The sequence below is a fragment of the Rhinatrema bivittatum genome, chromosome 8 (genome assembly GCF_901001135.1).
Source record: "Rhinatrema bivittatum chromosome 8, aRhiBiv1.1, whole genome shotgun sequence".
Taxonomy (NCBI): domain Eukaryota; kingdom Metazoa; phylum Chordata; class Amphibia; order Gymnophiona; family Rhinatrematidae; genus Rhinatrema; species Rhinatrema bivittatum.
The window spans coordinates 252,255,114-252,282,642 of record NC_042622.1 but is presented as its reverse complement, the minus strand read 5'-3'; the positions used below and the strand labels follow the sequence as shown (position 1 = coordinate 252,282,642).

Genomic DNA, 27,529 nt, shown 5'->3' with positions numbered 1-27,529 from the left:
GAACCGACGATTTCAATGTGTTATCCACTATGACACCTAGATCTCTTTCTTGGGTTGTAGCACCTAATATGGAACCCAACATTGTGTAATTATAGCATGGGTTATTTTTCCCTATATGTATCACCTTGCACTTATCCACATTAAATTTCATCTGCCATTTGGATGCCCAATTTTCCAGTCTCACAAGGTCTTCCTGCAATTTATCACAATCTGCTTGTGATTTAACTACTCTGAACAATTTTGTGTCATCTGCAAATTTGATTATCTCACTCGTCGTATTTCTTTCCAGATCATTTATAAATATATTGAAAAGTAAGGGTCCCAATACAGATCCCTGAGGCACTCCACTGTCCACTCCCTTCCACTGAGAAAATTGTCCATTTAATCCTACTCTCTGTTTCCTGTCTTTTAGCCAGTTTGCAATCCACGTAAGGACATCGCCACCTATCCCATGACGTTTTACTTTTCCTAGAAGCCTCTCATGAGGAACTTTGTCAAACGCCTTCTGAAAATCCAAGTATACTATATCTACTGGTTCACCTTTATCCACATGTTTATTAACTCCTTCAAAAAAGTAAAGCAGATTTGTGAGGCAAGACTTGCCCTGGGTAAAGCCATGCTGACTTTGTTCCATTAAACCATGTCTTTCTATATGTTCTGTGATTTTGATGTTTAGAACACTTTCCTCTTTTTCCTGGCACTGAAGTCAGGCTAACTGGTCTGTAGTTTCCCGGATCGCCCCCGGAGCCCTTTTTAAATATTGGGGTTACATTTGCTATCCTCCAGTCTTCAGGTACAATGGATGATTTTAATGATAGGTTACAAATTTTTACTAATCGGTCTGAAATTTCATTTTTTAGTTCCTTCAGAACTCTGGGGTGTATACCATCCGGTCCAGGTGTTTTACTACACTTCAAGTTTGTCAATCAGGCCTACCACATCTTCTAGGTTCACCGTGATTTGATTCAGTCGATCTGAATCATTACCCATGAAAACCTTCTCCATTACGGGTACCTCCGCAACATCCTCTTCAGTAAACACCAAAGCAAAGAAATCATTTAATCTTTCCGCGATGGCCTTATCTTCTCTAAGTGCCCCTTTAACCCCTCGATCATCTAACGGTCCAACTGACTCCCTCACAGGTTGTCTGGACTTATCTGGATACATACAGGGAACCCCCAATTCCTCCAACACCTGGGGTATAAGCGGGCAAAGCTCCTACCTCTTGAAGAGGTGGATCACCCACGGGTCATCGCTATCCCCTTTCGGGCCCTCAAAGGCACCCTGATCTTCATTAGGTTCCTCTGGGTCCTAGGGGTGCCCCTCATCCGGGTCCACATCCAGATCTCCCGACAGAGAAACCCCCTTCACCATGAGGGTCATCCGAATCCTCAGAGTTTGAGTCCAGTTGCACTGGGCAGGTCCCGAGACTGGCGCCGTGAGCCCGCGGAACTCTTAGGGAGCCCCCTTGACCTCTTAGCGGAGTCTGCTGTGCTACCTTAAATCGTCACTTTCCCACCTCCCGAGCTAGGAAGGCCTTGTGAAGCTAGAAGACAAACTCGGGTGACAACCCTCCCGGGTCCCCCGAGGGCCCTTCTGGACTGCTGGGGCCCAAACCCACTGGGCCCTCCACTTGAGGGCGCACTGCGGGAGCAAGAGGAGGGGAATCCCCAGAGCCCCGGGGAAGAACCACTTTATCCAAATCCCCTTCCCATGGGGGCAGAACAGTGACCCTGCAGCCCCCCCCCCCCCCCCCGATGTTGCTGCGGATCGCGAGAACCTCAGATTTAGAGTGCTTGGAAGAAGCTCCCTCCACCCCCCCCACCCCCCACCCTGCACAAACCGTGCAGAGGAAAAGGGAATTAAGAGAGGCGGACCACACTCCACAGGCCTCCACAAGTAGCCTGTCCGCCATTGGGCCTAAAAAACAGCATGGCCTGCCAAAAATCGTGGGGGAGGGGCACACCACACTGCTGCCGCCGGGTCAGACGCAAGGGCGCACTGCCGCTGCAAAATCCCGCTAGCGCAAAAGTGCCGCCGCCGAGGGACAAACATGCGCGCGATCACCCCAGCAGGAAAAAAACCACGAAGGAGGTACTTCCCCTGGCCGGGGACTCCCTCTTAGCACCACCGGTGTAGATTCTCCCCTCCATGCACGGCCCTATGCCTCCAGAGCCAACCCTCAGCGATCCTCCCGAGGAGGCTGCCTGACAGGGAGCTCAGAAACTAAGTGAGCTGCCACTGCTGAGCCTCACAAAAGGAAAATTGGTTCTTACCTGCTAATTTTCGTTCCTGTAGTACCAAGGATCAGTCCAGACTGCTGGGTTATGCCTCCCTTCCAGCAGATGGAGTCAGAGAAAAGCTGAAAAGCACCCCCTAGATAACCTGTGTGCCACCTGCGATCCTTCAGTATAATCAATATCAAAGCAGAATGAAGTAAATTTAACAACCTATGGCTAGATCAAATAAAATATTAACTTTTTAAAACTATGTATTAGTATGTGTGTGCAACCCTTCAAAGGCGCTAAAAATCTGTAAAGAGAAAAAACAAGTAGCTGAGCGGATTCTCCTGAATACTATATCCTCGGGCGGGCGTCTGGACTGATCCTTGGTACTACAGGAACGAAAATTAGCAGGTAAGAACCAATTTTCTTTTCCCTGTACGTACCAGGATCAGTCCAGACTGCTGGGATGTACCCAAGCTGCCCTAAAACAGAAGGGGACCCGGAGAGTCCCGCTCAAAGCACACTGGTGCCGAAAGAATACACATTCGGATCCCAGACGTCCAAACGGTAATGCTTAGGAAACGTGTGCAAAGATTTCCAAATGGCTGCCCTATAAATTTCTTGGGGCGATACACATTGGCTTTCTGCCCAGGACGCCGCTTGTGACCTGATGGAATGCGCTTTAAGACCATCCGGTACTTGCAACCCGTGATATATGTATGCTGAGGCAATAGCCTCTTTCAACCATCGGGCAATAGTAGTCTTAGAAGCCTTACACCCCTTTCTTAGGACCGCTCCATAAGACAAGATAATCAATCGAAAAGGATTAGTCACCTCTAAGTACCGCAAAAGAATCCGGCAAACATTCAATCTCCTCAGATCCTGGGCCTGAGGAGAATTCCTATCCACATCTGAAAAAGCCAGTAACTCAACTGACTGGTTGACGTGAAAAGCCGATACCACCTTTGGCAGAAAAGGTGGTACTGTCCGAAGCGAAACTCCAGAGTCTGAAATTCGCAAGAACGGCTCTCTAAAGGACAACGCTTGAAGTTCCAAAACTCGTCTCTCCTGGCTATCTGTTCGGCTAAACACCATCTTGAGTGTTAAATCTTTCAACGTAGCCCGTTTTACAGGCTCAAAAGGAGAACCGCAAAGCCCACGGAGAACCAAATTCAAACTCCACGAAGGACATATCGCGCGTACCGGCAGGTGTAAGTGTTTGGCCCCCTTCAAAAACCGCGCTACATCCGGATGACCAGCAATGGAAGTACCATCAACCTTACTTCTTAAACAGCCCAACCCCGCTACCTGAACCCGGAGCGAGCTATACGCCAATCCTTTCTTTAAGCCTTACTGCAAGAATGTGCACAACAGTGGCCTGCCGCGGGGACACCTTCAACTCACGGCACCAGGAATCAAAAACCTTCCACCCCCAAACATAGGTGAGAGAAGTAGATGTCTTTCGGGCATATAGCAGAGTGGTAATCACTGACTCTGGATAGCCCTTAATTGTCTCCTCTCATAAGCCAAGCCGCTAGACAAAAGCGAGCCGCCTGATCGAAAAATACTGGACCCTGCCGAAGTAAATTCGATAGATGACCCAGGTGCAAGGGACAGTCTACCGCCAAGTTGATCAGGTCTGCGAACCACGGCCTCCTCAGCCACTCCGGAGCCATGAGAATAACCGGCTCCTGGGGGATTCTATTTACCTTAGGAACCTTTCCCACCAACGGCCAAGGAGGAAGGACCAGGCATCCACCTTTCCGACCTGTGCTCCCTTCTGCGACTGAAGAAACGAAGCCGCCTTCGCATTCAATCGAGTCGCCATCAAGTCTAGTCGGGGGACTCCCCACCGAAGCGTCACGAGTCACATCACCTCTCGGACAGTTCCCATTCGCCGGGATCTAGTCTTTGACTGAGAAAATCCACCTGGACGTTGTACACTCCAGCTATATGAGATGTCGCCAAACAGGCCAGATTGCGCTCCGCCCAGGCCATCAACTTGTCTGCCTCGGTGGCCACCGGCTGACACTCTGTACCCCCCCCCCCCCCCTTGATGGTTTATGTAAGCCACGGTGGTCGCATTGTCGGATAGAATCCGTACCGCCCGGTGTCTGACCAGCGGAAGAAAACGGCGCTGCGCTAGGTGAACTGCCCTGGTTTCCAACCGATTTATGGACCACTTGGCCAACTGAGCTATCCACTGACCTTGCACCGATCGCGACCGACAGACTGCCCCCCAACCGGAGAGGCTGGCATTCGTCGTCACGACTATCCACTGGGGATTTTCCAGGTCCACTCCCCAAAGCAAGTGATCTGGGACCAACCACCAATCTAGGCTTGTCCTGGCCGGTTCTAGCAGTAGCTAGGGCAAGTGGAACTCCTCCGACTTGGGGTCCCAATGGGAGAGCAATGCCCTCTGCAAAGGTCTCACATGAGTAAAAGCCCAAGGAACCAACTCCAGAGTAGACGCCATAGAACCAAGAACTTGTAAATAGTCCCACACCTTGGGCAAAGGAAGGCCAACAGATGTCGGACTTGGGACATTAGCTTGTCCATCCTCACCCAAGGCAGGGAAACCTTGCCCACAAGATGTATCAAAACATGTTCCCAGGAATTCCAATACTTGAGACGAGATCAGCTGGCTCTTGGCGTAATTGACTACCCAGCCTAGCGAATGCAACCAGTGCAAAACTGACTGAACCACTATCGTGCAAAGCTCCTCAGACTTCGCTCGAATGAGCCAGTCGTCCAGATAGGAATGAACTAAAATTCCTTCCCGCCGAAGGCACGCTGCCACTACCACCATCACCTTGGTGAAAACTCGTGGAGCCGGCACCAGCCCGAATGGTATGGCGCAAAACTGATAATGTTCCCCCAAGACCATGAACCGCAGAAACCTGATGGTGTTCGCGGATTCCTATGTGAAGGTAAGCTTCCATCAGATCCAAAGAAGCCAAAAACTCACCTTTGTGGACAGCCGCAATGACGGACCTCAATGTCTCCATCCGAAACAGAGGGAATCGCAACGCTTTGTTGACCTTTTTTAAATCCAATATCGGTTGGAATGAGCCCTCCTTCTTGGGGACTAAAGTAAATGGAATATGAACTGGTCCGACGCTCGGCCTGTGGCACTGAGACAATCACCCCCAGGGTCTTTAACAGAGATAAAGTTTGAAGAACCGCCTGTTTTGCCTGAGACCAGCAAGGTGACACCAGAAAGAGATCCCGAAGTGGGCGAGCAAATTCCAAAGCATACACCGCGATTTATAATATCGAGAACCCACTGGTCCGATGGGACCTTGACCCATTCCCCGCGAAACAGGGAGAGTCACCCCCTGATCTCCGGAACGGAGGAAATGGCTGGCGCACCTTCATTGGGGAGCTTTGTTGGAGGCAAAACCGTGAGAGGCTCCGTCACGCTGGGGCCTCCTACCACGAAAGGAATGGTGCCGGCCTGGGACCTCACCGACGTCTGCCAAGGAGGAACCTCTACTTGTACGTAAATGGCGCTGACCCCGAAAATGATCTCTGAACGTGCCAAAAGGGCGAGAAGATCTGGGTTTGTCCCCAGGCAGCTTGTAAACCTTGTTGTCCCCCAAGGTTTTAATAAGTTGTTCCAGCTCATCTCAACAGCTTCCCCTTGAAAGAAACGGATCCCCAGCTGAGACTTAGAACATCAGCCAACCAGTTACGAGCCACAGAAGCCTTCTTGCTGAAGCTGCCGAAGACATAGTATGAGCAGAAGTATGGAGAAGATTGTACAATGCATCAGCCGTATAGGCAACTGCTGATTACATGCAGTTCGCTTATTCAGCCTCCCCCGGAGGAAGAGCCTGAGTTGTGAACAATTGCTGAATCCAGCAGAGGGTAGCTCTCTGCTTAAGGCTGTTACAGAGGGCTGCCCTCACTCCAAGCGCTGATACCTCAAATATTCATTTGGGTAGAACTTCCAGCTTCCTATCCTGGAGATCCTTGAGAGCTGCTATGACCGTGACAGCCGAGTCTACCTTAGGAATCTTGAGAAGATCCAGTGAACTCATCCGTAGCGGGTAAAGCGTTCCATAGCTCTGCTAACCCGCAAACAGGCTTTGGAGTATCCCATTCCCATGACAATCTGAAAAAGCTTCAGATGAAATGGAAAGGTTTGAGGGGGAAATCGCAAGCCCGATAAAACTGGATCCCCAGAGGAAGAATCCGCCACCGGCTCCGGAGCCGGAATATCCAGTTCCTGTACGACATGCGGAATTAAAGGATCCAGTTCCTCCTTGCGGAACAACTGTAGCACCTGTGGATCATCACCCTCCACCAGAGCGGCACTATCTACATCATCACTCATATCCACTGAGGAGGGGTCCTAGATCACAGGATCCGGGGGGGTAATGGGAGCCCTTCATCAGGACTGGATGGGGAGGGTCGTGTTCCGCACTCCCCTGTCCTCAGCCGGAGGGGGTGACTGCGTTTCCCAGTCAGCCTCAGACTTCCCAATATGCCTTGTGGAGCAGAAATACAACTGCTAAGAAAATGGGTGCTGCCGCTTTAAGGGGTCCGCCCCCGCGGGAGGAGCTGAGTCCAGAGGCAATGCTAACGGAGGAGCTAAGTCAGGCTGAGTGAAGATGGGGAAAGCGGAGGGAGATCTCCTCCCTCCGAGTCCTGCACATCGGGACCAGAGGCAGGCAAGATGGCCGCCGTTGCCACTCTGAGCGGGGAAGGGGCAGGCCTCTGCCTCCGAGCCACCTGACTGCTCCCCAAACCGCACGATCGCGGAAGAGCCGACTTTTGCCCTGGATTCGGCCGCTGCGAAGGCCCCTCGTCCCCAGGAATATATTGGGAGCAGAGGCCTTCGCGGGAGAGCTGCAGAGCCGGCTCCCCACAAGCTTCACAACGTGACCCACGCGGCATGGAAAACGCACGAAAAATGCAATGTCAGCTAGGTGGAGAAATCCACCCCTTCCGGAGGCCCAGAAGAAAATCGGCAGGCTAGGGCTGATTAAAAAAGGTAGAGAATAATTTAAAATCTACCCGTTTCTATTTTAAAACTTTTTTTTTTTTTTTTTTTTTTTTTTTTTTTAACTCAGCCACCAAGCAGGGGAATTACCGTCCCTGCATTCACTGTACAGTCATTAGCTCCCACCAGAGGAATAACACCTTCTCTGGACCTGTATAGGATGGGGGGAGAGGGACCGGCCCACCGGTAAATCTCCCCCAAACTCACCGGGTAAAGTAACAAGTCTCCAGGTATAGAGGCCATAGGGCAGTGCCCAGCCTTCCTGCCCTTAGTGGGTGCTCAGCACACTTTCCCCCGTTTCTATATTTTTTTAAACATACAGTATGTTGATCTAGTCAAAGGAATATTCAAATAGAAAAACACTTAGTAATTAATCAATAGACTTCTTTAAGGATCAGGACTGTAGGTTATGACATCCTCTCATCTGCTGGAGTCAGAGAATACTGAAGGATCGCAGGTGGCACACCAGGTTATGTAGGGGGTGCTTTTCAGCTTTTCTCCGACTCCATCTGCTGGAAGGGAGGCATAATCCAGTCTGGACTGATCCTGGTACGTACTGGGAAATTTATTTTTTTTTTTTTTTTTTTTTTTTTTTTTTTTAAAGACAACCAAAATTCAGCACAAGCAAAGGCAATAATATTAACAGGGGGATACTTCCCTGAATCTCAACTGGCAGGTGGAGGGGGATTCGAGCCCCACTGAGGGAACTAGTCCCCCTGGCTGTCAGTTGTCCCAGGCTAAAACCTGGCAGGGGTATCCTACCCCCGTTCGCCCGGCTCAACCCGAGAGATGGCCCTCCACAGGAATCTGGCACTCTCGGGGAGCAGAGTCCTCCAAAAAAATCCTAATCAGTCAGGACTGCAGGTTTAGCACCTCTACCATCTGCTGGAAGGTAGAGAAATACTGAGGGACTGCAAAGTGGGCACTCTCTGATATATGGCAATGTCCAAAGTTTTGTTCTCCACCTCTATCTGCTGGTAGGGATGAATAAAACCCACTTGTCTGGACTGATCTGGGTATGTTCAGGAAAGTGCCTTTTTTGTTTGTATTTATCAGTTGATAGGGATAATTTGGAAATCTTTAGCTCAGGTGATTTTTTACATATAGGACAAACTCGAACCAAATAAATCAACCATCCTTTTCTACCCAAGTGAGAAATCTCAGAGTCATCATGGACGATCAACTAAACCTAAAGAGATTCGTCAACAACACCGCTAAGGAGGGGCTTCTTAAATGCAAGTCACTTAAATGGACTCAGACCACTCTTACACTTCCAAGATTACCGATCAGTTCTCCAAGCAATCATCTTCTCTAAAATAGATTATTGCAATTCTCTGCTATCGGCATTCCAGCTAATACCCTTAAACCCCCTTCAAATTCTGCAAAATTCCGCAGCCAGGATACTGACTAAGACCAACAAGAGAGACCATATTACCCCCATCTTAAGAACCTACATTGGCTCCCAATAAAGTACAGAATCTTATAGCAAAACCTAACAATCGTTCACAAAACCATCCACAATCTCATTCCTCTGGATCTCAACATTCCACTTCAATTTCATCTACCAACCGACCAATGAGAAACAGCTTACAAAAACACTCTCCTAACTACACACTACAAATCTTCTCTAAGCAGACGTTCCATTTCTGCAGCAGGTCCAACACAATGGAACTCTCTACAGCTCTCAGGACAGAACAATGCCCAATCAACTTCAAAAAGAGACTAAAAACCTGGCTTTTCGAGCAAGCGTTCCAATTATGATAGCAATATAACCTCAACACCACCACACTAGCCAACAGGCCAAATAAGACTCTTAAACCAAACTTATAATATCACATTTTATAATAAGATAAAGTTCCGTTTTTATTACCCTTTTCTATTATGTTCCATTTTCTTTCCCCACGTATACTGGTACCAAGTTTATGCCCTGTTCTATGTAATTAGCTTCTCTCAATGCTTGTTTCAGTTACAATGTAAACCGAGACAATATGCAAATTCGCAAGAATCCCGGTATATAAAAATGTTAAATAAATAAATAAATGAATATAGGCACATGGACTACATTGCTTTTATAGGAACCTCTCTGTTGTGATGCCCTAACTCACCTGTTTCATTAGTATCCTCCAAATCATGCACTGCTGAATAACTGTCAGCTTTTCCCCCTTGCTCTAATTTAAAAGCTTGCTCTCTCTCCTTTTTAAAGGATAGTGCCAGCAACTTGGTTCCACTCTGGTTAAGGTGAAGCCCATCCTTTCGGAAAAGTCTCCCCTTCCCCAAAGGTTTCCCCAGTTCCTTACAAACTGAATCCCTCTTCCCTGCACCATCGTCTCATCCATGCATTGAAACTCTGGAACTCTGCCCTGCCTCTGAGGACCTGCATGTGGAACAGGAAGCATTTCAGAATGCCACCCTGGAGGTTCTGGATTTCAGCTTTCTACCTAAAATCCTGAATTGGCTTCCAGAACCTCTCTCCCACATTTTCCTATGTCATTGGTGCCCACATGTACCACGACAGCTGGCCCCTTCCCAGCACTATCTATAATCCTATCTAGGTGATGCGTGAGGTCCTGCCCCTTTGCATCAAGCAGGCAGTTACCAGGTGGTCCTCACATCCACCAGCCACCTTGCTAATCTACATTTCTAAAGCAGAGTTGCTTACCTGTAACAGGTTTCTCTCCCCGCACAGCAGGATGTAGTCCACTCACATGTGGTGACATCACTGGATGGAGCCCTAGCATGCCATGATCCCTGTGTCCACAGGGGTCTCCTTTCAGTCTCGTTTGTAGCAAAAAAGTGCGAGCAAAAAATAAAAAAAACGTAAGCGAACCCAACTCCGCGGGGTGGTGGGTGGGTTTCGTGAGGACTACATCATGCTGTCCTGGGAGAACACCTGTTACAGGTAAGCAACTCTGCTTTCTCCCAGGACAGCAGGATGGTAGTCCTCACATATGGGTGATTAGCAAGCTACAGGCTGACTCATAACAGGCCAATAGCAGACAACTTGTGCAGCAGGCACAATAATTGGGGTGCTATTGGCAATGATGAGGCAGCCTGAAATCACAGCAGGTGGTTGTGGAAGCATTGGGGATTATACTGGAACAAAGCTTTGGCAAGACAGATTAGCCAAAGGCAGAGTCTTGACTGACTTCCTTATCTAAGCAGTAAAGGGCTGCAAATGTCTGAAGAGAGCTCCATGTCAGCAGCCTAGCAGGTGTCAGCAATTGATACTGAACAATAGTGTGGTACGATGTTGCCATGGCCCTTACAAAATGTGCCTGCACTCACCTCTGGAGAAGAAGGCCTGCTTTCTCATAGCAGAATTGGATACAGTCTGCTAGCTAGTTGGAGAGAATTTGTTTGCCCACTGGAACTCGTAGCCTGTCTTTGTCAAAGCAGCAAGAGGTTGGGGTGGATTTTGTATGGAGTGCAGTGCGTCTAGGTAGAATGCAAGTGCACGCTTTACAGTCTAAGGTGTGCAACACCTTCTCACCTAGTGAGAGTGAAGGCCTTGGGAAAGAGTGGGCAGACTGTAGACTGTGTCCACCTTAAGAAGAAATTTAGGGTGAGTATGAAGGAACCTAGTGCCGGGTGAGTAATGCAACAAGGGCTTGTAACTCACTGACCCTTTTAGCAGAGATGATGGATACGAGAAAAATAATTTTCCATATTAGAAAATTTAATGTTTATAGGAAATGCAAAGGCTCAAACTGGGAACGCCTGAGCCTTGTAAGCACTACATTTAGGCCTCATTCCATAATCGGTGATCGTAGAAGAGGCTTAGTTGTAGAAAACCCATGATAAGACGACTCATAAGGGGTTGGAGCTGTTACAGGGCAATCCCTACTCCCTGGTGGGTACGCTGAGATGGAACTGAGGTGTACCCGTGCAGAGGATGTCTGGGGACCAGAATCTGAAAGGTATCCTAGATAGCCCAATAGAGATGGAGTGGGGCAGGAAAAAAGGGGCCACTACCTTTTTGTGCACGTCATTTGGTAAATCTTGTCCATTTTGAATGGTAAGATTTACGTGTGGAAGGTTGACGTGAAGCTGCAAGTACCTGAGAATATCAGTGAGTCTGTGTTATGAGATTGGCCTGTGGGCAGGCGAATTGGTTTCTGGAGTGATAAGTTGAGAAGTATGGGAAAGCATACTTGTCGAGGGCCAGTACGGGGTTTATGAGAATCATTGAAAACCTGTACTGCTGTAGCTTCACAAGAGTTTTGGCTATGAGCGATATCGGAAGAGACGCCTATAGAAGGCCTTTGTTAGAGGGGCGAGCAATGGCGCCCATGGCTAACACATTTGTATGCCTGTGTAGAGAGCAGAATTTGTCCATTCTGTGGTTCAATTCGGACGCAAGAGGTTGAAAGTTGGTTGACCTCAGTGCTAGAAGATTTTGCTCGCTACACATGGATTCAGAGACCACTTGTGGGGATGGAGACATCGATTGAGATGGTCTGTTAGTATGTTCAGTATGCCTGTTGGATAAGTGGCCCAGAGATGCATGGAGTGTACAAGGGCCCAGGCCCAGAACTGCACGGCTTCCTGGCAGAGCAGATAGCCTGTGCGACCCTGTTTGTTCGAGTACCACATTGCTACTATGTTGTCTGTCTATATCCACAAAGTTGTGTGAGAGGCAGTGTTTGAAGGCATAAAGGGCATAACGCATGGCTTGAAGCTCCAGGAAGTTGATTTAAGACTTTTATGGATCGGAGTAGACGCATTTTGGGTTTGGAGGGTATTGATACGAGTTCTCCAACCCAAGTTGGATGTGACCGTGGCCAAGATCATCTGAGGATTTGGTACTGGATTGGTGATATGGAGCAGGGATGAAAGCAGTGGAACGGCTTAGAGCCACTGAAATTTTAAAATACACTGAGTTCTTCTCATGGCTAGTCTGACCATAGGAGTGACGTGGATTGTGGAATCATGTGGCCCAGCAATGTTGCATGCGCACAGAGATGTGGACAATTTGATAGGATGTCTGCGCAATTGTTGGGCAGGAAGGCTGTTGCGACTATAGTGCCCAGATCTGCTCTAGATTTGTAGTGAGTCTTAGAGAATTTAGAGCTCCTTGTTTGGATTGACTGCCTAAGTCGCCCAGAAAAGGAAACATGTGAATGCTGTTCTTTGTAAACGAACGGCAGTCACTGCTAGGTATTTAGTGAAAAACAAGTTTTCGAATGGCAGAACTTGGTATTGAAAATGTTATTGACTCACTATGAAGCATATAGAAAGTCCAGAGAATAGAGGCAACCCCCTTGTAGTAAGGGAAGCATGGTGCAAAGACACCATTCTGAACTTTTCTTTCTGAAGAAATTGAGATTTGTGAGGTTCAGGATGGGCGGGGTCACCTATTTTCTTTGAAAGTAGGAAATAGCAGGATTAAAAACCTCTGCCTTGTTGTGTCTGGGGAACGGTATCCCGAGCCCTGGTCCTCAGTGGGGTGGACCTTTCTGTTCTCTGGCAAAGTAGAAAAATCCAGGAGCCTGCCCAACTGGCGGAGCTGGTGTTATCTGGATACCAGTTGGTTTCACCCGGGAGCGTGAGTGGTAAAAGGTCATTCTAGCATCCCTCCTCGCTGGTTTTCTAGCCAAGGAGGGAGAATTTGCAAGAAACGTAGAGAGCTATTACAGGATCTCGCTGCGGTCTTGCAATTGAGCCACTGTCTGCTGGAGCTTGTGCACGAAGAGATTATCTGCGGTGCATGGCAGGTCATCTAGATTATCTTGGACTTCGGGCCGTAAATCGGAGGCCATAATGCAATTTACCAGCTATGTTTGATAGGGTCCCTTGGTGTTGTATCAAACATAGCTGGTAAATTGCAATATGTGTCACCAATATGGTTCTTGGAAGATATTACGACCTAGAACCTCCCGAAACCTCTGGTCCTTTTTAGTGACCAGGGTCGAAAGGGATGGTTTCAGGCACATCCTTAACTTAGGTCTCAATAGGATCAATGCCGAAGTGGGATTAGAGTGCCCATCGCCCCTCGAGGATCCCGAGATAGGTATAGGGGTCCGTGGAGGCTCAGAAGGACAAATCGGCGTTGATGACTTAGGCTGTCGTTAGTAGGTGCCACAACGGGGCGGTGCCACAATGGTGCAAACATCGATGGCTCCAGTGTTAGTAGATTCCGGAAGGCATCGATGACAGCCTGATGGACGAAGACATCCAGGTCCTCCCTGGAAGCTGGTATAGGTAGCGCAGCTACAGGGGGAGACAGGCTAGGCGTTACTGGCACTTCCACATGAATCTGTGGTGGCTCAGTACCTGGCACTGGTTCTATGGGGGAACGCCTCTGGTGCAGAGGAGCATAGAGACTCTTGTACCCGGGCCCGCTTCGCAACTGACGCAATGGACATTAATGCCGGTGCGGTATCAGTGCCAACATCAAATGCGGAACCACATCAGTGCCAGCGACGATGTTTCCCTCTGTGCTCGGCCCGGTCATTCTCCAGCACCAAGGAAGTTGTCACCAATGTCCAGAATGGTGTCGGCGACAGACTGTTACCACGCAAGCGACCCTAGCGCGACCCCCTAATTTGGATATTGCATGGCGCCCCCCTTGCGGGCATCATGTGCACATTAGGAAAGCAGGCGCTGACCTTTCAGCGCCCGCTTTCTGCACTTTATATTGCATCAGCCCCTAAGGGAAGTTGGAATTGGAGTAACTTTAAATTTACAGGTTAATTTACTAATTAATCAGTTAAGTGTCCTACAAGGGGATGATTAAACTTTCAATAAGGGCTGGTACAATAGTATGATTTAGATAAGAGCCTGATTGATTTTTTAATGAGAAAGTGTCTCTTGCCTAAAAATCAAGGGTTGAGTGGGTGGGAAAGACACTAGAATTAACTCTCTCTGGGCTTGCTTATTTCCTCAAACACACAGAAACTCCAAAGAATATATCCCACTATTTTGCCTTTCTCCAAACTTTTATAAGTCCAAAGATTTCCCAAAGCTATACTTACCAATCCTCTTTAACCATCATTAAATTGATCTTCAGTAAAGGGTGCAGGGCCTCTGGAAGCTGGAGTTGTGGAATTCAATCCCTGGATTGCTTCCTCTGGACTCATCTCCCGGGGGATGCTGGGAGCAGAATGCAGATGAGCCTTCTGGTCCCCTTCAACTTTCTTTGCTGGGTCCCTCCTGGCAGGCCTTACACCAGGAAGAGCTTAAGCCTTCATGGTCCTCTGCACACTCCTGCTCCTCTTCTCTCACCCTTCCGGCACAGCTCTTACAGAGCCCCACCACAGATACTGCAGCAGGGGCTGCCTCAAGTGATACAGCGCTTCCCATGCTCTGTGAGAGAAGTCCTGCTTAGGAGGGAAAGCTGCCCACTGAAAAACAGCCCTGGCAAAATCTTACCTCCTTCCCCCAAATACTCCCAAAAGAGCCGACCAAGTCAAAGCTGAAATAATAGAGCCCGGCAAGGCTACCTGTTTAGCCTCCCCAAAAGATTTTATATCATCTTTTTTAAACCTTAAATCGTCACACACTTAACACAAAAAGTACTTAAGAGAATCCTCCTATCACCTCTTGGTCCTTCAAGGTGTTGTACACCTTTCCACATTCTAAACAAAGTACCACTAAACAAAGGAAAATTTGTTCTTACCTGCTAATTTTCATTCCTGTACTACCACGGATCAGTCCAGACCCTGGGTTTTGCCTCCCCTCCAGCAGATGGAGACAAATCTTTGACTGACTCTGCCCTATACCTTGGGGTGCCACCTGCAGTCCATCAGTATTGTACGATATCAAAGCAGAATTTTAACAAACATAACTAACTAAACCCCATATCATACTTCCCACTCACAAACCTTAAGTGGAAGCACAGTCCCAAGGAACCGATAATGAACAAAGGGACAGTGAAGACCAATAGCACTTTAATAGCAGCGTACACACCAAAACAGTGATTGAGCAGACTCTCCTAACAAATAGCTATACACAGAAATTGGGCGGGCCTCTGGACTGATCCGTGGTACTACAGGAACGAAAATTAGCAAGTAAGAACCAATTTTCCTTTCCCTGTACATACCTGGATCAGTCCAGACCCTGGAATGTACCAGAGCTGCCTTACTCGGTGTGGGACCCAGAGAGTCCCGCTCGGAGCACACCAAAACGGTAATGACGGAGCATCGGAGAATCCAAACGGTAATGACGAGCGAAAGTGTGTAACGACTTCCAAGTCGCCGCCCTACAAATCTCCTGTGGAGAGACTTATTGACACTCCGCCCACGACGTGGCTTGCGACAGAGTGGAATGAGCCCTCAAACCTACCGGTAGATCCCGACGAGCCAGAAGATAAGCTGACCTGATGGTCTCCAACCACTGAGCCCGGGATACCTTATGATCTCTTCGATGACCACTCCATAGAACAAACAAATGATCTGACATACGGAAACTGTTGGTAACCTCAAGATAACGCAACAGTACACGTCGCACATCCAATCTCCTGAGATCCCTGTAAGATGGATCTGAACGATCTATATCAGGAAAGGACGGAAGTTCCTCTGATTCAGATGAAAGGAGGAAATGACTGAGTAGAAAGGAAGGCACGGTTCTTAAAGAAACTCCCGCTTCGGAAATCCTAAGAAAAGGTTCTCTGCAGGATAAAGCTTGAAGCTCCGATATTCTGCGCGCCAAAGAAATAGTCATGAGGAAAACTACCTTCAACGTAAGATCCTTCAAAGATGCACGTTTGATGGGTTCAAAGGGCGCGGCGCACAGAGCCCTGAGCACCAAATTCAAATTCCAAGGACAAGGGCTCCTAAACGGAGGACGCAAATGTTTCGCTCCCCGGAGAAAATGCCCGACATCCGGATGTGCCGCCAAAGCCGCTCCACATAACTTACCTCGAAAACAACCAAGGACTGCCACCTGAACCCTTAAGGAACCACAGGACAATCCTTTTGTCAAGCCAGCTTGCAAAAAAGACAAGATGTCCGAAACCGAAGTCTGCACTGGATCTAAGTGTTGATCCACACACCAAGACAAACTCTCCACACCCATATGTATGCCAAGGAGGTGAAGGGTTTACGAGAACACAGGGGAGTAGCCACCACCACGTCTAAACAACCCTTGCTCTTCAACCGGCGCCTCTCAAAAGCCATGCCACTAGACAAAAGCACCCAGCCTCTTCCAAACAAACAGGTCCCTGACAGAAGGTATGGTAGATCCCGAAATCGTAGAGGGCCGTCCACCGCTAGACTGACCGGAGCACCCGATGGACGAGAAGAAAGGAATCTCCAACCTGACCGAAAACAAGCGTGTGAAGAGAAGGAAATCCAAGCTCTAGGGTGATCTCTGGCAATTTATGAATCTTGCTCTCCTAAGAACTGTATCATATCTTCCAAGTCCTTACCAAAAAGCAATTTACCCTTAAAGGGCAGAGCCGACCAATTTCTTAACCAGAGGTCTGCAAGCCGACACTGCCGACACCATGGAGCGAGCCGAAGTCCTTAGAAGGTCATATAAAGCATCCGCGCTGTAGGCTACCGTAGCCTCTAAGCGCCGGCTTGCACCACCTCTTCGTCAGAGAGGGAAGAATTGTTCTGCAAGGACTGAACCCAACGCAGCCCTGCTCGCAAGGCCAAGCTGCTGCACATAGCCGCCCGCACCCCTAGTGCGGACACCTCAAAGATTCGCTTGAGCTGCACTTCCAATTTACGATCCTGCAGATCCTTAAGTGCCGTGGCTCCCGTTACCAGAATAGTTGTCCTCTTCGTGACCGCTGATACAACGGCATCAACCTTGGGGAGCTTCAAGACTTCCAAAGCCTCCTCCGGTATCGGATACAACTTTTCCATGGCCTTGCCTACCTTCAGGCCCAATTCAGGGGTGTTCCACTCATGGTACAAGATGTCAGTGAGAGAAAGATGGAAGGAAAAAGACGCAGTCTGTCTCCTCAGTCCCAGCAAAATCGGATCTATATCTCCCATCCGGGAGTCCTGCTGCCGAGCCGCAAGGCCCAATTCCGCTAATACCGCCGGGATCAGGGGACTAAGCTCCTCCCTCCGAAAAAGGTGGACCACTTTGGGATCATCCCCGTCCTCTATGTAAGGCACTGAACCAGCTCACTGACCAGATCCTCCCTGAGATCCACATCCGGCAAGGACTTGTTCCGGGGATCCAGGTGGTTCTGATCAGAGGCAGCTGAAGTGGTATCCTAAGGGTGAGCTGGCCCAGATCGGAGAAAATGCTTTGGCACCGGATCGGAAGCAAAGTCACCTGGTCTTGAGCGTTTGGAGCTCCAGGCCCCTCGGGACCTGCGCAACTACTTCCCTGGCGTTTCTTACGCCCTTTCTTGCGACTAATAGGCCTTGTGCAGGAACCTGGTAAACATCCTGGCCTCCTAGAGGCCCTCCTCATGGAGCCTGTAGCCCCCACCCCGCCCCCCTCAGGGACTGCCTGTTGCGGTGACAAGGGAGGAGGATCCGCATGGCCCGCTGCATTGCTGCGCGAATGGGTGGCCTAAAATGGCCTCCGTTCCTGCACTGCACCTAAACGGGTGCAGAGAAGGAGGAGAGCTGCCACGCCAGGACTTCGGGTGCTGCGCAAACCGGCCGAGACGCTTCCTTTGCTGCTAAAACTGATGTGCCCTTCCCCCCCAGGGAGGTTCGCGGAGCAGAGACTCTCCCGTGAGAACTGCAAGCGCGCATCCCCATACACACGGCATCCAGCGATAAAAGGGGAGGCACACGGAGCAGAGACTCTCCTATGAGAACCGCGAGCTCGCATCCCCACACACGCAGCATCCAGCGAAAAAAATAAACGACGCAAGAGAGCAAGGAAAAAAATAACCCATTCCCCCCCCCCCCGCCAAGGAGATAACGAATGGTGCTGCCGAGTACTGCCCTCTCGGGAAACTGCAATTAATGCTAACGGGTTGTTTTTTGTTTGGTTTTTTTTTTTTTTTTTTTTTTACCTGAGCGCTCTCCGCGGTACCTGTTCTGAAGAGGGTGAGTGAGCCAGGCTCCCCCGGTATCACCCTAGCCAGGATGGGCCTAAAACCTCCCCCAAATCCGGTGGCCTCAGCACCAGAGGGGATAGTCCCTTCAGGACCTCACTACCCTCCTAGGAGGCAGTGAAGCGTCTAGTCAGAAAAATTTAGACAATTTTTTTTTTTTTTTTAAATTTCTTAAAGGGCCAGTCCTAAGTTTAAAAATCCCAGACTAAACCCCACTGAATAAAATTCCTAACTACTCTGACAAGAAAACCAACTATCACAGACTGCAGGATTTTGCACCTCCACTATCTGCTGGAGACAGAGAAATACTGACTCACAGCAGGTGGCACCCCAAGGTATAGGACAGAGTCAGTCAAAGCTTTCTCTGTCTCCATTTGCTGGAGGGGAGGCAAACCCAGGATCTGGATTGATCCGGGTACGTACAGGAAAGGGTTTATTTTTTTGGGGGGGGGGGAGGGGAGGGAGGGAACCAGTGCCACTGGCTGTCTCCCCTAATTATTGGGATCAAGTCAGTAATGGGCTAACAACCCTCCCATTCGTCCCTACTCTACTAAGGTGAGAAGGCAAACTTCAAAACTTCTGGGAGAATTTATCCAGAAAACCTCCAGCTGCAAGAATACACTTCTACCATCTGCTGGAGACAGAAATACAGACTAGTTACATGTAGTAATCTGCCGTATAAAGGAGGCCATCATCAAAACAGTATCTCGCTCTGCCTTCATTTGCTGGTAGGGGAGCAAAGCCATGCTCTAGTTGAATGATAAAGAAAAATTGGCTACACACCTTGCCCCAGTCCCTCTGGGATGACGAGCTTGCAGATGCCATCTTTGCCTTCTTTTTACTTTCTTTCAACTTCTCTCCAGCTAAAACCACTTCACTAGTATCAATCCGACAATCAGGGACAATACCTGCCAGAATTCCAAACCAGTCAAGACTTAAAAGAAAATTATTTCCTTACCTGCTAATTTTCATTCCTGTAGTACCATGGATCAGTCCAGACCGTGGGTTATGTCCCCCTTCCAGCAGATGGAGTCAGAGCAAAAACTGAGAGGGCGGTCCCTCATGACTGGTGCGCCCTCTGTAAACCTTCAGTATTAAGAATATCCAAGCAACAAAGAAAAACCCCTTGGATGGATCAAAACAAAAATGAATATCGACTAAATTGAACAAACTGTAAATCTGAATAGGCAAACTTGCAATGTGAACTCTCAGTCAGTCCTAAACAGGTCCTGAAATGATTACACAGTCGAGCTGAAGGATCAACCCAAAGAAAAAACTGCAAAATCCTTAGGGTGGGCATCTGGACTGATCCATGGTACTACAGGAACGAAAATTAGCAGGTAAGGAAATAATTTTCTTTTCCTTGTATGTACCAGCATCAGTCCAGACCATGGGATGAACCAAAGCTTCCCTTAAATAGGGTGGGCCACTGATATCCCAGCTCAAATGACCTGAGCCCCAAAAGAACCAGATGTTGTTGATTGCAGATGCAAGCGATAGAGATGCGCAAAGACTTCCAAGAGGCCGCTCGGCAAAATTCCTGCAGAGAGACCGCTCTTCTTTCTGCCCAGGAAGCTGCATGAGCTCGGAAAGAATTAGCTTTAATACCATCTGGGGGCTAATGCCCAGCACCAACATACACGGTAGAGATTGCTTCCTTCATCCATCGGGCAATGGTGGTCATTGAAGCCTAGTTCCCCTTCTTGGGACCACTCCAGAAGACAAAAGATGATCTGATAAGAGGAAGTAGTTAGTAACCTCCAGAAATCAAAGGAGGACTCACTTGACATCTAGGTGCCTGAGCTCCTTGGAATCCTCATCCTGGAATGATGGCAGTTCCACCAACTGATTGAGATGAAAAGACGAGACCACCTTTGGAAGGAAAGATGGTACGATACCTGAGGATACTCTGGGATCCGTAGAGCGGAGATAAGGCTCACTACATGACAAGGCCTGCAGCTCCGAGATTCTGCGAGTGGAACAGATGGCAACCAAGGAAAACTGTCTCAAGAGTCAGGTCCTTGAGAGTAGCGCTCTACAGCGGTTCAAAGGGTGGCCCGCCAAGAATACAAAGGATCAAAATCAAAACTCCCCGAGGAGCAAAAATTGCGAATCAGTGTTTCACATGATTTACTCCCTTCAAGAACCGGACCGCATCCGGGTGTGTCGCAAGAGGAAGGCCATCCCAATGATGAACTAGAGCACCCAAGTCCACCACCTGAACTCAGAGAAAATTGTAAGCTAATCTCCTCTCCAGCCCTCGCTGTTAGAATGACCAGATCTGGGCTATGGTCGCAAGGACTGGCAGCAAGCCTCAAACACTTTCCAAGCTCAGACATAGGACCTGGAGGTGGAAGGCTTCCTAGCCTTGAGAAGAGTGGAGATAACAGCCACTGGATACCCTCGCTCCTCAGCTCACGGGCCCCTGGTGACCCTCTATTCTTCGGAGCACTTTCCCACCAGGAACCAAGGCGGGAACACGGAACGTAGGATGTTACTCGGCCACAGGAAGGCTAGGGCATCGATGCCTTCTGCTCCATGCTCCCTTCTGCAGCTGAAAAAGCACGGAGCCTTTGCGTGGCCATCAGATCCAGATGGGGACTGCCTCTGGGACTGTTCCCATTCTCTGGGATTTAAGTGCTGGCGACTTAAAAAAAGCCACCTGAACATTGTCCACCCCTGCAATGTAGGACGCCGCCAGATGAGACAGGTGGAGTTCCGCCCACGGCAGCAGCTTGTTCGTCTCTCGAGTCACATGGAGATTTGTTTCCCCGACGATTGATGTAAGTCAAAGTCGTGGCGTTGTCGGAGAGGATCTGGGCTGCTCGGCCTTGCACTAGGAGCAGAAAACGCTGCAGCACAAGACGGACCGCTCTTGTCTCTAGACGGTGGATTGGCCAGTTGCCTGTTCTGGTGTCCACTGACCCTGCGTCGAGTGCCGACCGCACACTGGCCCCAGCCGGTAAGGCTGGCGTCTGTTGTAACGAGTACCCATTGTGGAACCTCGAGCTCTACTCCTCGAAGCAAATGATACAGGTCGAGCCACCAGGTTAGGCTGTCCTTGGGTAGGGGCAGTATCGGTAGAGGAGCCTGAAATTCCTGAGATACCGGCTTCCAACGGGAGAGTAATGCTCTTTGTAAGGGACGCATGTGGGCAGAGGCCCAATCCACAACATCTGTCGTGGAGGCAATGGAACCTAGCAACTGGAGATAGTCCCAGGCTGTGGGAAGTCGGAGGTCCCGAAACACTAAACCTGAGAGCAAGGTGCGATTGGGCCCGCTCCAGACGAAGAGAGCCTGTGCCTACTTTGATGTTGAAATAAGCTCCCAAAAAGTCGAAGGACCAGGATCCGTTCCTTCCTCAGGGCCGCCGCCGCCACTACTACCATCACCTTGGTAAAGGTGCGATGAGCGGTTGCCAGGCCGAATGGCAGGGCCTGGAAGTGCTGCCCCAAAATCTTGAAGCGAAGGAGGAGCTGATGCTCCTTCAGGATGGGGATATGAAGATAAGCCTCTGTCAAGTCCAAGGATGCCAGGAACTCTCCGTGGTGCACCGCAGCAATCCCTGAGCGCAGAGTTTCCATCCTGAAGTGTGGTATCTTGAGATCCAGTATCGGCCAGAAGGAGCCTTCTTGCTTGGGGGCTACAAAGTAGACGGAATAATGGCAGAGTCCTTGTTCCGGTAGTGTCCCCAGAAGAATGGCTCCCAGATCCAGGAGGCAGTTTAGCGTCTGACGTACTGCGCCCTGTTTCCTTAGTCCGCACGGAGAAAAGACAAACCTCTCTGAGAGGTCGAGTAAATTCTAAAGCTTAACCGCGCTGGAGAATATCCAGGACGTCCTGGTCTGAGGTGATTGTGACCAATATTCCTCGTGGAAGAGTGACAGGTGTCCTCCTATCCAGGGAATCGAAGAGTGGGCCGGCAATGTTTCATTGTGAAGATATAGTGGCAGTCCCTTGGGCAATGGTGTCTCGGGCTGATCTTCATCCCCGAAAGGAATGAGACCAGGACTGCGATCTAGAGTAGGGAGGCCTGTGGGACACTGGCCGCACCTGGCGGAAGCGCCATTGTCCTCTGAAACAGTTCCGCGCGGAGCTGTACGTTCTGAATCTCTGAGGATGATCTTCTGGTAACTTAAGTACCTTATGCTCCCCAAGCGACTTAATAAGTTGCTCCATTTCCTCTCCAAACAACAACTTACCCTTGATGGGAAGGAAGCAGAGTTGAGACTAGGAGGAGAAGCCGAGCTGAGACTACGGAAACCATGGATCTGGCCTACACTCGGAGAAGATCATACAGCGCGTCGCGCCATACGCTATGACGGCTTCTAGCCTTTCCACCTGTTGTGCCTCCCCTAGAGGCAGGTCCTGAGTCCCGAGTAGTTGTTGGACCCACCGGAGTCATGCACACTGCATCAGGGAGCTACAAACGGCAGCCTGAACTCCCAAGGCGGACGCCTCAAACACTCTTCAAATATTTATTTATTTAAAACTTTTCTATACTGTCGTTTAGTAATATACCATCACAACGGTTTACATTTCGGCACGAAGCAGGTTTGGTTTCTAAGTTATCCATAGTGTGCCAATATTTTACGGTTACATAGTTCAATAATAAACTCTAGATAAGAATTGGGTTGGGGTAACTATTTATATGATTTTGGGATAATCATATATGTGTATACTGTTTTAATTTAATATTTAATTATAGGTAAAAATAATAAAATTGTCAATTCTACCTTTTTTGGTGACTTTCAGCTGCTCTCATTGTGAAATGCTTTTTTGAAAATACACCGCAAGTTTGCAGTCCTGCAAATCTCTGAGGGCTGCTCCTCCTGTCACAGGAATAGGTGTCCTAGCCATGACTGAGGATACCGACGCATCCACCTTCGGTAGCTTAAGTAGTTCCAGGGACTCCTCGGGGAGTGGATACATTCTGTCCATTACTCTGCCAACCCGCAGAGAGGCCTCCAGAGTCTCCCACCCCCTGGACAGCAATTGGAGGAGCATAGGATGAAAAGGAAAGTCTTCAAAGATGGCTTGAGCCCTGGTAGGATGGGTTCCCCTCTCTTCGGTGCAGTGCTGGCGGCAGGAGCCTCCTGGGGGGGCCTCAATATCTAATCCGGCCAGGACATGTGAGATAAGTGGAACCATCTCATCGCTCTGGAAAAGGCATATAACCCGAGGAACATCCCCTTCGACTTGCGCTGAGGCGCCTGGTCATCTAGATCAGGGTCCACTGCAGGGTCCGTCGGGGGGGGGGGGGAGGGTCAGGACCGGTTGGATGGGCAACCGGCAGGGGACACTGGAACAGCAGGCTCCAGGGGAGGGATGGCCAGAGGGTCTTCTGAGGGCGGCTCTGCATCGCGGAGGTGTTCCGGAGAGAGAAGCGGAGGAGAATGAGGTCCCTCTGGGTCTGAATCCCCGGGAGGCAGCGCTGGATCAGCAAGTAGTGGATCCAAGATGGCCGCTGTTCCCGTGTTGGACGGGAATGGGGCTGACATCCTCAGAGCCTGGCGTGCATTTGCACGCGAAACAGACCGCCCTCTAGGTTCTCGAGGTGCCCTTCCTGCTGGGGAGGCACAGAGCGCACAGGCCTTCCCAAGAGAGCCGCGATCCGGGCTCCCCGCAGGCGCTGCATCGCGTCAGCTGCGGCATGGAGGCAAGTAAAGAAGGGCTTGGAACCCAGACCTCCGAAAACCTTTGATAGCAGGAATGAAATCAGAGTCCTGCGCTGCTTGACGAACTTTAACGACCCGTTCTGGGGTTGTTTGTTTTTTTTTTCCAAGCCAGAGGGATGGCGTATCTCTGAAGCTTAGGGGCTGCCCTAAGGAAACGACATCTCCAGGCAGCAGGTCGATATCGAGGGGGAGAAGTTGGACCACCAACTTCACCCCTAAAGGCAGCACATGACAGCCCTGTAAAAGGAACGTTAACAAACTTACCCCCAAAACGATACAGCAATAAATAAAAAAGATGACAGGTCTGCCACTGAATGAAAGCTCTACCTGCAAGCCTGCAGCAGGACAGCCCATAGAAAGCAGAGCAAAGCTACAATGAAAAGCCTTTGCCTTTCTTTTTTTTTTTTTTTTTTTAAATAAGATCCATCCAAGTAAAAACTGTTAAGAAAACAGGAGAAATAAAACAAAGACTATTCTCACAGAAATAAAATGGGAAAACCGAAGGTACAACCCGAATCTGCTGAAGGTTTACAGAGGGCGTACCACTCATGAGGAACCGCCCTCTCAGTTTTTTGCTCTGACTCCATCTGCTGGAAAGGGGACATAACCCACGGTCTGGACTGATCCTGGTATGTACAGGAAACAGGAACATTGCTACAGCTCCATGAGCAACAAGAAAATCTAAGAAAAACTGTTTAGGATTAGAAATCTAAACAAAGAATACTCAGATTACATCAGAATCAAAGTGTTAAACAGAGACGATGTAGGAGTGAATGGGTCCCTACATTCCGAACAGCCACTACAGTTCCAAGAGGGCAACTTGTTGGTTGGCCCATCAGTGCAGATAGTCAGGTATGAGACATTGAAGGATGGCATGCTTGTGCATCACTACACAATAAGTTCCCATGGAAGACCTATGCAGGTGAGATTACTTGGCCTTCCAGAGACAGCTAAAAAGATGACAGTTTCAAAATTTATAACATGCTAGGTAGGATATAGATAAGAAAATTATTCCTTACCTGCTAATTTTCGTTCCTGTAGAACCATGTATAAGTCCAGACGTAGGTTATGCTCTGTCCAGCAGATGGAGTCAGACAAGGCTTCGGAGGGTGTTGCCATATTAACCAGTGCACCCTCTGTAAGTCCTCAGTATAGAGAATATCAAAGCCCGAATAACAACCGAAGAAGGATGGATCAAGTGTACAAATCAGAAAAGATTATCAGTAACTAAGGCAACTGGTGCCACAACTTTAACTTGCAAAGAGAACAGTTGAACTGCCTCAAGAAGTGGAGGCAAACAGCAAGAACCAGAATTAAGAGAACAGACCGAGCAGGAGGACCCCAGAATCCCAACATTAACAGGGTGGGAGTCTGGACTGATCCATGGTACTACAGGAATGAAACTTAGCAAGTAAGGAATAATTTTTTTTTCCCTGACATACCAGGATCAGTCCAGAAGGTGGGATGTACCAAAGTTTCCCTAAATCGGGTGGGACCCTGAAAGCCCTGCTCGCATGACCCTGTCGCCAAAATACCCAGAGGTTGACGACAGAAGGTGCAGATGATAATGTCGGGCGGCGACTTGGAAGTCGCTGCGACTTCCAAGTCGCCACCCGGCAAATCTTGAGAGGAAACGGACTGTGATTCTGCCCAGGATGTTGCCTGAGAATGGCATGAATGGGCCTTGACACCCAACGGAGGTGTCTGACCCGCTCCAATGTATGCCGCCACTATGGCTTCCTTGAGCCATCCAGCAATCGTTGTCTTCGAGGCCTGAAGTCGTTGGTGACTTCCAAGTAGCAGATTAAGCTGCGCTTGACATCCAGATGATGGAGAGATCTTGACTCTTCGGCTGTGAAGGACGGGAGCTCCATCGTCTGATTAACATGAAAAGTCGAGACGACCTTGGGGAGAAAGGAAGGCACTGTACGTAAGGATACCCCGGCGTCCGTAAAGCGGAGGTAGGGCTCCCTGCTTGAGAGTGCTTGGAGTTCCGAGATGCGTCGTGCAGAGCAAACGGCCATCAGGAAGACTGTCTTTAGGGTGAGATCCTTGATGGTGGCGTTACGCAGGGGCTCGAAGGGAGGACCTGCCAGAATCTTAAGCACTAGGTTAAGGCTCCAAGAAGGACATGGATCCTGAACCGGAGGCCGTAGATGCTTCGCCCCTTTGAGGAAGCGGGCGATATCCGGATGTGACAAGAGAGAGGGCTGACCGGTTGACTGAATAAGCAAGCCCAGCGCGGAAACTTGTACTCGCAGGGAGTTGTAGACGAGTCCTTTCTCCAGGTCGTCCTGTAGGAACGCAAGGATCTGAGGAACAGAGACCCTTCTGGTATGAGTGCTATGGGCGGTACACCAAGACTCAAAGACCGTCCAGACCCTCACACGTAGGCGACCGAAGTCAAGGTCTTCCAAGCCTTGAGGAGGGTCGAGACAACTGCGTTCGGGTATCCTTTGCGCTGAAGCCGGCACATTTCAAAAGCCAGGCCGCAGACAGAAGCGTTCTACCTGGTCGAAAAATACCAAGCCTTGATGGAGCAGGTGAGGAAGATGTCCCAGACGTAGTGGGCCATCCACTGCGAGGTTGAGTAAGTCCACAAACCAAGGGCTCCGTGGCCATTCTGGAGCCACCAGTATGACAGGACCCTGATGTAGCTCTATTCTCCGCAGTAACTTGCCCACTAGAGGCCATGGAGGAAAGACGTATAGAAGAAGATGAGCCAGCCAAGGGAGAACCAGAGTGTGTCTACGCCTTCTGCGTGGTGTTCCCGCCTGCGGCTGAAGAATCGTGGTGCCTTGGCATTGTGAGACGTTGCCATGAGATCCAGACGGCGTGTCCCCCAGCGACGAATGTGTTGCATCGCCTCGTTGGAGAGGGACCACTCAGAGATCCAGTCTATCGACTCAAGTAGTCCGCCTGAATGTTGTCTACACCTGCGATGTGGGAGGCTGCAAGGCGCGTGAGATGCCTCTGCCCACGACATCAGGTGGGCTGTTTCGAGAGACACGTGTCGGCTCCTCGTACTGCCCTGGCGGTTGATGTAAGCTACTGTGGTCACGTTGTCCGACAGAATCCGTACCGCTCGGTTGCGCACATGCGGCAGGAAATGTATGAGCGCCAGACGAACTGCTCTTGTTTCCAAACGATTTATCGGCCAAGCTGCTTGTGCCTTTGTCCACTGCCCCTGCGCTGAGCTCCGTTGGCACACTGCCCCCAACCTGTCAGGCTGGCGACTGTGGTGACTACCACCCAAACCGGAATCTCGAGAGGGATGCCCTGCGCCAGATGCAGTGGATCCAACCACCAACGCAAGCTGGTTTTGGCAAGCTGAGGGAGGGGGAAGATGAGCTGGTAGTCCAGCGAGACCGGTTTCCAGCGAGAGAGCAGAGCCCCTTGTAAGGGATGCAGATGCGCAAAAGCCCATGGTATGAAATCGATATTGGAAGCCATGGATCCCAAGATCTGTAGGTAATCCCAAGATGTGGGCGCAGGAAGCGCGGTGAAGCGCTGAATCTGCTCTTGGAGGGACTGCGCTTTGTCCGGTCATAGGAAAACCTTGCCCTGCACAGTATCGAAGCGTGTTCCCAAGAAATTCAAGTATTGCGAAGGACTGAGACTGCCCTTGGCAAAGTTCACAACCCAG

The 27,529-nt window shown here is 49.6% G+C and overlaps 1 protein-coding gene across 1 annotated transcript in view; it reads right to left on the bottom strand.

Annotated features, from left to right (window-relative positions):
• Positions 1–27,529, bottom strand: part of UHRF1 (ubiquitin like with PHD and ring finger domains 1) — a 499,879-nt gene that overhangs the window by 273,716 nt on the left and 198,634 nt on the right. Inside the window, exon 8 of the mRNA XM_029614586.1 lies at positions 18,989–19,109. Within this exon, the coding sequence (XP_029470446.1) occupies positions 18,989–19,109 (121 nt within the window). The remainder of the gene's footprint in view (positions 1–18,988; positions 19,110–27,529) is intronic.